Source organism: Podarcis filfolensis (assembly GCF_964270895.1).
Source record: "Podarcis filfolensis genome assembly, chromosome: 5".
NCBI lineage: Eukaryota > Metazoa > Chordata > Lepidosauria > Squamata > Lacertidae > Podarcis > Podarcis filfolensis.
Genome location: NC_139608.1, coordinates 76,943,398 through 76,955,600, shown reverse-complemented (window position 1 = coordinate 76,955,600; position 12,203 = coordinate 76,943,398). Strand labels below are relative to the sequence as shown.

The window sequence follows — 12,203 nt, the reverse complement described above, 5'->3', positions numbered from 1 at the left end:
ATTATGAGGATTGTGATGATGAGTGAACCAATTTTAAGCCACTGGGCAGGATTGCCGGTTGGCCGAGACTCTGTTGCAGGGATAATGCTTGAGAGCCAAGGGCCGGTTTGTGACAGATCATGGGGAGTACAATTGCATGAGATAAGATCTGGGTCTAGCAGTTCTTAGTGGAGGCAGAAAGCAGTACAATGCCAGGCAAGGGAAAAACATGATGTCACAGTGGAACTCTGATAGACACGGGGTGACAGGAGCAAACAACAAAGGTTTTCCTTTTTTATTATTTATTTTTCAATTTACATTTTATATCGTCTTAACGAATTTTTTGTTATACAGTCACAAATGACAAAGGTTTTCAGTCCAGATGAACTAGCCAGCTTCCTTAACTCTGGCCCCTCCGCACAGAGACTATGTTTCTGTTTTTACCCTTGACAGCCAAGCTAGACATGATAGATTAAATCCATATGACTGTCTTGATTTTTGTTTTTAACTTAAAACTCTGTTAATTCAATCAGGGCAGTTTTGTTGGGAGGGGTTAGTCTATTATTTGCAGCTGCTCTTGGTGGTGGGGTTGTGGGGGAAGAGAGAGAGCCAAGTAGAGCATGGCATTATCTGCAGAATATTTACCCTCAAACTAAGGATTATTTCACACGTAACGTCTGTCTTCATATTGGGAAAAGGGCCCATTTTGTAATGTCAAGTACCTGGTGTGTGAAGGATGATGTTGAGAGTGCCTTTTTTACCTGGAATCCTCCTAATGGGACCTTGGGGAGATAGCACAACCTGGCTAGCTCAGACTACAAGTGATGGCAGCAGTTTAAGTTTAAGTGCCTGCCGGCCCCAATCACGTTAATAATAATAATAATAATAATAATAATAATAATAATAATAATAAATTATTTATACCCCGCCCATCTGGCTGAGTTTCCCCAGCGACTCTCGAGTGTTAAAAACATTAAATATTAAAAACTTCCCCAAACAGGGCTGCCTTCAGATGTCTTTAAAAAATAAGATAGCTGTTTATTTCCTTGACATCTGATGGGTGTTCCACATGGAGGGCGCCACTACTGAGAAGCCCCTCTGTCTGGTTCCCTCTAACCTCACTTCTCACAGGGAGGGAACCACCAGAAGGTCCTCGGCGCTGGATCTCAGTGTCCGGGTTGAACGATGGGGATGGAGATGCTCCTTCAGGTATACAGGACCGTGGCCTTATAAAAAAGGCTGTATAAAAGCTGAAGTTGTGGAGAGAAAGGGGGAATGCAAGTGAGAAGAGCAGCAGGGGTGGAGGAAGGGGGTGTGGTGGGGGCAGACCGCCCCAGGTGTTTTCACTGAGGGGGGTGACATTTGGCGCGCTGCTCGCCCACGACTCCCAAGCTCACCCCGAGCTGTTGGCGGAAGGGGGAGCTGTGCTGCTTTGCCAGCGGCATTCCCCTCTTCCCCCTTCGTTTTGAGAGTCTGGGGGAGGCTTGGGAGTCTCAGGAGGAAGGCGCACCAAATGTCCGCCATCGGCGACTCGCTCTGCCCCCAGCTGCAGGGCACGCGTGCCGCTCCATGCACCCGAGCAGCTACCCCGTGCCTGGGGGGGGCATCCTCCGTGCCCTGCCCCCCTTGGGAGCTCACCTGCCCTGGGCAGCGTGGGCATATGCTCCGCAGCTGAAGAGCAGAACCTTCCTTCCTCACTTTTGCAGTTTATCTCCTCACAGATTGTCTCCCAGGTATTATTTTCCCCTCCCTGAAAGTCCTGCTTTCAGTTTTGGGGTCCAAACTGTGGGGGCCAGGGGAAGAGAGGTATAGAACTGGAATGGGAGAGTGCAGCTCCCTTCATCTACATCCCATTTTGCTCTTCAACCCCCCCCTCTCTGAATTTATATGTGATTGGGGCACACCCAGTTTCAAGGAATAGGTTTTCTGCTGTTTGACTTTCAGTAGCTTTATAAGAATGACGTACGGACATGCCTCAATCTGTTCCAACATTTATTTGCATTTTTATCTGGTCTTTTCCATTCCTCTGCAATCAGTTTATTTTGCACGTCTTAGGTTGCACTTCAATATCTGTCAATGTGAAAATACAGGGTGAGTCTTTTTAAACAGGCCCCGTGGAATATGTGTACTCTGTATCCATGGGGCCTCTTTTAAAGGACTCACCCTGTATATGCATTTAAATTGCTGTGGTTGTTTTTGCATAGCACAAAACAGACACACATATCATGGTGAGTTATTTAAACTACCAATTACTTTCCTTACATGTTGTAACAACAGATGCAGGTTTTCTGCATACTTGTCCTTCTCCAAGCTTTTTGTACCATCTCAGTCCCATGTGATGTTTCATACCTGTTACCCAGTAGAATTGTAGGAAGGTCTATTATTCTTATTAAAGAATAAATAATGCTAAACCATTGAAAAGAACTTTATATTTTATATGCTGGCAAATCCTCCAGAAAACACATGATGGACCATGCTCTGAATTATCTATTTCCACATAGCAATTAGGCAGTGAATAGCATGATATATGAGCACTTGAAACTGCTATTGACTTCATTTCCATTGTAGTCAAGCTTTCCTTTTCTGCCCTATGAATCTTGATAATGGCCCTCCACATAAGTCAATCCGTGTTCAGTATGAAGTCTTATGCCTTCTAATGAAGTCACAGTTATTGCAGATATTAGCAAAATGAGACATTATTGGACAGTTTTCAAAATGAGCATCAGTATTAAATTAGAGAAGGAAACAGAGAAGAATATTGATTATGTTTTCTTTAACTGGATTTCCTACACTCCTAGTTTCAAACTAGGCTTGGCTAAGCTACAGAACGTGTTTCATCCCCCGTATGAAAATTCTGAACACATGCTGCACTCCTGTTGTACTGAACATGTTGAACGCGCATGCACCAGTCAGGGTCGTATGCATGCAGCTCTGGTCAGAAAACCAGAGGATAGCACTGATAATTTTTTTGTCAGGTCTGAAGGGTAGGGGAACAGGGAACAGGGGCACTCAATCTCCCTATGGCAGTGTCCCCAGATGTTGCACTGCTTGAGAGTAGACCTGAGTCAGTGAGATTTAAGGCCTGGGGTGAGATTTCTGAGGGACAGGAGCTCATGATCTACTGTGGGTTCCCTAGTTTATATGTGCTAGGACACAGATGGTGCTGTGGTCTAAACCACTGAGCCTCTTGGGCTTGCCGATCAGAAGGTTGGTAGTTCGAATCCACATGATGGGGTGAGCTCCTGTTGCTCTGTCCCAGCTCCTGCCAACTTAGCAGTTCAAAAGCACGCCAGTGCAAGTAGATAAATAGGTACTGCTGTGGTGGGAAGGTAAACAGTGTTTCTGTGTGCTCTGGTTTCTGTCACACCAGAAGTGGTTTAGTCATGCTGGCCACATGACCCAGAAAGTTGTCTGTGGACAAACACCAGCTCCCTCAACCTGAAAGCGAGATGAGCACCACAACCCCATAGTCGCCTTTGATTAACCGTCCAGGGGTCCTTTGCCTTACCTTTTACCTTTATCTGTGCTATGAATAGGAGAGCAAACTGTATAAATGTCATATTGGAGAATGCACTCAGAGATCACTGCCAGCCACCTTCGGTGATGCTCTGGTGAAGGGATTGAGCTTGAAGTGAAGGTACATGTTTGCTTTTAGACTGCTTGGCCTTCACAACTCTCTCTCTCCCAACAGTGTAGTATCCATCACAACCTTACAGTATCCTGTTAGTCAGTTGCTAGGATCAGAGGGTCAGAAAAGATTCGAGCTGAGCTGAGGTTGCTGTCAGTGCCCAGGCATTCACAAAGGCATGCATTGTGCCAGCACATGCATGCACATTGACAGCAATGTATGCTCAACTGCAACAATTTCTGGCTGCACATGGACCTGGGATAGCTCAGTCACTAGAGCATGAGACTCTTAAGCTCCGTGTCATGGGTTTGAGCCCCACATTGGGCAAAAGATTCCTGCATTGCAGGGGGTTGGACTTTTTAGAATTCCTGCTCCATGATTGCAGTCATGGGATTGTTGTCTTTCACATGATGGTATATGTTTTGACTCCACAGAGTGGGAAGTGACGGAAACAGGATGTTTGTGTTACTTTTCCGTGAAGTGGGACTGTTGTCCTTTGTTCTTTTTCTCTTTGCTGTCTGATGCTAGAGAGAGAAGGAGCCATGTTGCAGTGCTCTATGTGTGCTTATTTGTAAATAAAGTAGATTAGCCAAAATGCTGAGTTGCTGAGGTCTGTTACACATGATGCGCAAACTCTGAGGATCCCTAAGTGTGCCAGTGTCTGTTGGCATCAGTCGCTGTGATGTTCGAAAAGAAGAAAGCTTTTGAAGCTCCCAAACAATGACCAGGAGGGAGAGAACATGCCAGTCGGGTATGTGTCTCTGCCAGGGTCCTACTCGAGTGTAGGCTGAGCTCCTGACAGGACTAGATGACCTACAAACTCTACAATTCTATGATTCCATGCAGTGCTATTTTTCTAGAAAAAGAGGTGCCAGAACTCACCACAAATACCTCCCTTGTTCTATTTTCATGGCAATGGCACCCACCAGAGAGGTGTGGGAACTGAGTTCTGGCAAGTTCCGGCTGAAAACAAATCCCTGATTCTATGATTCTAGCGGCTGGCCAAGAGTATAATATTTTGAGTGGACCAGTAAACTTAGTAGTAGCTTGGAATCCTACCTGGCTGCTGAACTTTGTCAGAAATCTCATGTATGCAGTTTCTGTGTGTGTTCTTTGTGGAAGCTTAACTCTGTGTGCATATGTCACTAGCTAGATTGGACCAATTATGGTATGAGAGGTAAAAATTGTAGTTGTTTAGAGATATGATTGGAAGAGAGACTTCTTTTATCCTACCCATAGTTCCATGTATGGCAGAAATGGGGTTCTGTGTAAATGAGGACTAGACTCAATATTTTCTCTAGCACCTTCCTTTTTCTACTTGGCTGTGAAGACAAAAGATGGTCACTCTTTCTCTAGGTCTGCAAAATATTCTGATTTATGTATGTATACATCACCAATATTTATTTGCCCCTTTTTGACCACATACAACTCAACAAGCCAAATGCAAGCAATCCACATTGGTCTGGTGCTGGTTCTAGATTGGGTGAATCATGAGCAGCCCATTTCTAGAAGACTAACTAGATCAAAAAATCAAGATTTTAACACTTACAGCTGCCTCAAATAGTCATCAGGAAAAAAACCCAAGCCTCTTGCATGACTCATTAATTTTCATATTTTTAAGATTACTTGGAAATGGAATGTTTAACACCTAAGATACAAGGATTTGGGTTTGCCGCTTCTGTTGCTGTTGTTGTTGTTGAGCACTGAATGCCCAAGATACAAGGAACTGAGTTTGTGGTTGAGGCTGTTGTGTGTTTTTCAGAAACATGTGCAGGAAAAGGAATCTGTGAAAGTTTAACTTACCTTAACTTAACACCTACTTGAGCTTTGTGAGAGGTGTTTGCACTGTTGGATGATATAATTATGCCCCAGCAAAAGAAAAGTGTTCTTTTTCAGCTTTTGCTTATGTTTTGCACACCCGAGCAATACGGCATTCAAAGATGGATACTGAGCATTTAAAGGGAAAAATCTCTCGCACGGAGAGAGCGCACCTTCTTCCAGATCCTGTATGGAGCACATATGCTTATTCCTCACTAGTTCCACTCCCTTGTGACATGATCCATTTCCACCCTGGTGGAGCCAACCACACATGGAGGTATTGGCGCAGGAATGCATGCAAGTAACTTGTACTAAAAAGGGAGGGTAACGTGGAACTGCCTATGGGAATCTTACACAGGCCTCTCATTCCCAGCAATGGCGTGTCATGCTCCAAAGTGGGTTCATAAAGGACACAGAAAAGTACCAGGTTCTACTAAGCCCTATGCTAACCCCTCTGTGCATGGATGGCTCCACCAGCAAAAGGATGGATAATTCTTCTTTCTTCTTTGGCGATCACTCATAGCTGAGTAAGATTGTCTTCCATGAACACTGTCTTAAAAGTGAGTCCGTAAGTGACTGTGGAAGCCAATTCTGGATCCACACATCCTTCCATAGTGGGGACATAGGTTTCTGGGTGGGAGTTGATCATGGTGAGGGATTGCCAAACGTGCCTTCCTCTTAGCACATTTCTCCCTTTCGTCCTGAGCTTGAGCGTCTTCAAAGTCCATGACACCTTTGGTAAAGGCTGTTCTCCAATTGGAGTGCTCGTAGGCCAATGTTTCCCAATTGTCGGTGCTTATTCTACATTTTTTTAGATTTGTCTTACCCTTACACTTTCCATTTTTAAGTTTGGAATAGAATAGTCACTTTGGAAGACGATAATTCAGCATTCGAACAACATGACCAGTCCAAGAAAGTTGATGTTTGAAGAATCGTTGCTTCAACCCTGGTGGTCTTTGCTTCTTCCAGTACACTGGCATTAGTATGCCTTTCTTCCCAAGTGATGTGTTGATGTTTTTGTAACTCCTTGCTATTTTGCATTTCTGTGCTGTCACTTCAAACAGCAGAACCATTTGACTCACTGACCACCCTTTTTAGTAAACAAACTTGTTACATTTGTTTATATTGGCATTTGTTGGTGGTTGGTAATTCCCCCAGTAAGCAAGACAAGATTGGTATTTTAAAAGTAATGGTGTCCATTACAATAGCCTCTGTGGTATACAATCAACTCCAGATAAGACCCCCCAAAGCGATATTTCCATGAACACGCATGTAATCAGTAAGATACAGGTTCATATGTACCTGTGTATTTGCACAAGTAGGGTGTAATCTACACACATATAAAAAACGCTGTGAAAATGCTTTTTAAAAGTTTTGAAAAATACATTCAATTTGGCATAGCTCACTGTCGCCATCTAGTGTCACATTTGTATATTGCACTTTACAACGCATTTAAAACATTTCATTTGCAGCTGTGTAGATGAGTCCTGGGTCTCTTAAACAGCAGGTCACATGTTCAGCATGGTTGGGAAGCTATTTTCAATTAATATAACTTCCCAGTACTCCGGGTATGGCCAGTAGTTGCACAACTAGTTACCTCTGACTGCAACTGGATTTAAGCGGATTCTTTTTGAGGGGGCTGTAAAATTTGAAAGGTATATTTCTGTTTTGTAACAGGAAGTGAAGGCTCGTTTGAAATAAATAACGCAACTGGAGCCATTTCTGTTATTAAAAGCCCAAATCAGCTGAAGAAAGAAGTATATGAACTGAAAATTCAGGTATTTGTCTTACTCTCCTGCTATAAATGTTTCCCCTTACCACTTCTGATGGATCTGCAGTGTGCAGAATTTCAACTACTGCAAATGTAGTGCCCTCTTTACATAGGAGAATTGATGCATATTGCTGCTTTCTGCTATGATACCATTTAAAAAGAAACAATTTTCTCTGTCAATGCCAACTCTACCCAAAGGGTATGTTGTGTTAAAGAGAAAAGAACTGGATTCTTTAACTAGGTAACCAGACAGGTATGCATTATTCAAGTTATGCAAATTTGTTCACATATGTACTATGTATTATGGCTAAACCATAGGTTAAGCTGTCAGATTTGCACCAGAGACTGTGAGGCAAGGGACTAAGCCAAGAGTCAGGGAGGAATGCACAGAAACATACCAGAACTAGGAAGTCCTTGTTGGTCAGGAAGCCTTTTGGAGTTCTTTCTGTCCAGGAGGACCAAATGGTCAGAGTAGGTCTGAACTCGAGAAATATTTCATTGTCAGCAATGTGCTCTAATATATAGGGCAACTGCATACAGAGCTGACAGTTCCTCATTCTAGCTGAGTATGCTTAACACTGTGCAAGGCTGGGGCTGTGGGAAGTCAAATCTGGACCTTCCACCTCTGGTCAGCCCTGAGGCCAATGGTGAAGAGCTGACGTCGCTGAAGTCTCAAATGCAACCAGCAAGATACTGATATGATCAAACTCTAGAATTGCATGTTGGATGAAGTCTCAAATGCAACCAGCAAGATACTGATATGATCAAACTCTAGAATTGCATGTTGGATGAAGCATCGTAAGCAAGAGGGAAAGCCCATGCAAATCCATTTCTTGTTCACTACAGGCTTCCGAAATCAGCCCGGAGGGTGAGGCGACTGCTCACGCCTTTGCCACGGCAACCATACGAGTTGTGGACCTCAACAACCACCCACCAACGTTCTACGGAGAAAACGGGCCGCAGAACCGATTTGAGCTCACAATGTACGAGCATCCGCCGGAGGGCGAGATTCTGAGAGGCCTCAAAATTACCGTCAATGATTCAGATCAGGCCAGTGTGGTGTTTTTGTTTTGTTTTGTTTATCTCTCCTTCCTTGCCTCTCTCTTATACCTCCATTCTGGGCCAGCCCAAGACATTTTCGCACTTGAGGCGAACCACAAAATGCTTCCTCCCTGCCAGGGAAGATTGTGGGGGCGGATAAAGATCTACACCAGGATCTGCTGCCCCTGTGGATCCTACCACCTGAGGCAGTTGCCTCATCTTGCCTCATCGGTGGGCTGGCCTTGATTCCATATACAGTGGTACCTTGGGTTAAGAACTTAATTCGTTCCAGAGGTCTGTTCTTAACCTGAAACTGTTATTAACCTGAAGCACAACTTTAGCTAATGGGGCCTCCTGCTGCTGCTGCACTGCCGGAGCATGATTTCTGTTCTCATCCTGAAGCAAATTTCTTAACTTGAGGTACTATTTCTGGGTTAGCGGAGTCTGTAACCCGAAGTGTATGTAACCTGAAGCGTATGTAACCCGAGGTACCACTGTATCTTTTGTTTTAAATATCACAGCACTGAAAACTAGGTGATGGTACAGCCAACAATCCACTGTCTTCTTGTCCTGCTTGATTTCCAGAGGCATATGACATTTGTGTCCTTGAAACAAAATGCTGTTAATGGATGAATATTTTGTTTGATTCAGCAAGCCTTGTCTTCTTAGTTTGACTAGCTCGTGCCCTTTCTTTATTGCATTATTACTGATTTACTTCATCAGCCGATAGAAATAATACTCCATGCTTCCCCACTTAGTTTTTATTTAAAAAAATAATAATTCTGGTCCCGATCTTTCTGGAGCATTGTTAAAGCTACTCTACTAGAGCCTTATTTTGGAAAATAAGCACTCTACCCCATATGCAGTGAGCGCTGTATTCTTTAACCAGAGGAATGGGATTCCTTTAGGTTCAGTACAGTTTATTTTATGTGGAAACTATGGCAAAGGTTGCTAAGGAAACCTCTGTAATAGCTTCCACCTGAGCTAAGCGGAGAGGAAAAGTTGAGGCCTGAAAGTTTAATACACATGAAAGGACTGCAATTATTGAAAAGAAAATCTAGCCCATCAACATGTAGCATATACTCAGTGTTGTGCTAACATGGTTGCATTCTGCTCTATATAAAAGTCAGCAGGTTCACTGCCGGCCTGCTGCAAAGGGATAAGTAACTACTTCTGAGGCAGCCAGCCTCGTAATTGCTGCTTCTGCAGTTGCAGAAGGCAGCAAAATTTAAATTAACTGCTTACTAATATTACGGAGCAAGCAGAGACCAGCCAAAAGTTGTCACGGCCAGTATATTTTGCACAGATCTTTTGTTTGCTATGTTCTACTCCCCTTCCTATCACAAGGAAACTGTGATGGCTTTAGGGGTTGCTTGTGCGTAAGTTGCCACCGCTCTGGGCTAGGTTGGCTGGTTAAACCATTTCTCGCTGGACAGCCATCCACTCCGTGGCTGTTCAGTCGCTGGCAGAATCCGTCAGTGGGCGTTTCTTAAACCTTTTCCAACATAAAAGTTGTTTGACGCCCAGTCTCCTCCTACTCTCCTTGCGTGGAAGTCTTCTGCGCAGGGAGGGCGTGGGTAGCGGAGGACCTGTGCTCTCCCCGCTGGTGTCCAGTGAAGAGTCCCGGAGCCTGCTCTCTGCTTCCCCCATTGGCCCCCCTCTATCCCTGGTGTTGCGCTGATTTTCTTCCCCAACAGGAGACTTGCCTCTCTCCCTGCTTGGCCCCTCTCCAGCATCGCTGTGGAGCCTCGCCTCCTCCTCCTCTAGTTCCGATGGCAGTTCCTTGACAGAAACCATGCAATTTTCTTTTGAGCTTCAAGATTGCTTTTTAATTTATATTTATATTTCCAGTCCCTACCCAAAACTGATCTCTGGTTCCACCTGCACCTGTTTGTTCCTCACTGGAGCCGTCTTTGGGTGTTCAAGGGGAAAGTTTAGCAGCACTCACTGGCCCAACCAGTGTGCATTGTCTACTACACATGAGGGCAGCAGGCTAGCTGATAGGATGCAAGGCAGACCATGTAATAGTATCAGTAGTAGTAGTAATTATTATTATTATTATTATTATTACTACCCCGCCAGTCTGGCTGAGTTTCCCCAGCCACTCTGGGTGGCTCTCAACAGAATTAAAAGCGCAATAAAACATCAAATATTAAAAACTTCCCTAAACAGGGCTGCCTTCAGATGTCTTCTAAAAGTCAGAAAGTTGTTCATTTCCTTGACATCTGATGGAAGGGTGTTCACAGGGCAGGCACCACTACCAAGAAGGCCCTCTGCTTGGTTCCCTGTAGCTTCAATTCTTGTAGTGAGAGAACCACCAGAAGGCCCTCGGAGCTGGACCTCAGTGTCTGGGCTGAACAATGGTGGTGGAGACGCTCCTTCAGGTATACTGGGCCGAGGCCGTTTAGGGCTTTAAAGGTCAGCACCAACACTTTGAATTGTGCTTGGAAACATACTAGGGGCCAATGTAGGTCTTTAAGGACTGGTGTTATGTGGTCTCAGTGGCCACTCCCAGTCAACAGTCTAGCTGCCGCATTCTGGATTACTTGTAGTTTCTGGGTCACCTTCAAAGGTTGCCCCATGTAGTAGTGCAAGCAGGAGATAACTAGAGCATGCACCACTCTGGCGAGACAGTCTGCGGGCAGATAGGGTCTCAGCCTGCATACCAGATGGAGCTGGTAGATAGCTGCCCTGGACACAGAATCGACCTGCACCTCCATGGACAGCTGTGAGTCCAAAATGATTCCCAGGCTGCACACCTGGTCCTTCAGGGGCACAGATACCCCATTCAGGACCAGGGAGTCCCCCACACCTGCCTTCCCCCTGTCCCCCCAAAACATTACTTGTGACACACAGCTCTAGCCACTCCTCACCCCTCAGAATCTGGTGCTTGAGGCTACCGCCTCACCCTACGTACAGCCAGGCTGAGATGTTTTGCCACTTGATGTCCCCCATAGGTCTACCCCTCTGCCATATCCAGGGCCCTGTCCCCTCCCCAGAGTATCTGGACTCTCACCACTGCCATGTGCCTGCCTGTCACACCCTTACTCAGCGATGGACCAACATTTCGGGGGCCCCAAAGCTTGAGCTGTCATGGGAGACCCTTCGTAACCAACAACGAGGTCCGCAGAACTGCTGCAATCTTCTCCAATGGAGCTGTTCCACATCAGATCATGACAATTTTCTGATGCTGACTCCCAAATTTTTGGACTGTCGAAACATATGCAACAATTTGAGACTCGGGTTGGGCCTACTAGGCCCAAATGTTTGTAAGCAATGTGAACCACAGACCCTGAAGCTTAAGCTTCATTACTTTTATAGTAGGTCCACTGCTGTGGTTACTATCGCATGGCCTTCCTTCCTTGCGGGGCTCCATTTGGAAAACGGCACTGTTACAACTTGACCCCACGGAAAGCTGCGTATGACCCAATCATGTCACCCCCTCCTCCTGTTGTCTCGTTCCTTGGGGACAGGCAACGTTGTAAGGACAACGTTTTCAAGATGGAGCCCCACTTGGCAGGGTGGACATGCATACAATGGAGCAGAAGAAGAAGAGGAGGCCGACAAGCACAAGAGGCAGATCTGTCGCCTCTCTCAGCCTGCCACCCTGAGGCAAAAGCTTCATCTTGCCTCATGGGTGGGCTGGCCCTGACTGTACCCAATCGTATTCTTCTCCTCTCAGAAAGGTGTAATGACATTTCCAGAGCAGCAACCATATTAATCTGGAATAATAATAAAAAGACCCATGCCACCAACCTAAGGCCACTCCCAGTACTTTTTTAGCAGAAGGAGGGATAATATTCAAACAAGTCCCTGGTCAAAGTATATGGAGGTGTACCTTGTACCTAAAATGACCCATATTTAGGTAATCGGGTCATTCTGAATGTTCAGCATCTCAGAGTCTACCTTCCAGATTATTCTCACACTTAGCCAACCTAAGCTAGGTGCTCTTCCAGTGTGACTAGA

The 12,203-nt window shown here is 45.2% G+C and overlaps 1 protein-coding gene across 2 annotated transcripts in view; it reads left to right on the top strand.

Moving 5' to 3' along the window:
- CDHR1 (cadherin related family member 1) overlaps positions 1–12,203 on the top strand; it is a 56,999-nt gene that overhangs the window by 20,686 nt on the left and 24,110 nt on the right. For both annotated transcript variants that reach the window (XM_083614644.1, XM_083614645.1), the window contains exons 10-11: positions 7,103–7,203; positions 8,043–8,246. In XM_083614644.1, the coding sequence (XP_083470770.1) occupies positions 7,103–7,203; positions 8,043–8,246 (305 nt within the window). The remainder of the gene's footprint in view (positions 1–7,102; positions 7,204–8,042; positions 8,247–12,203) is intronic.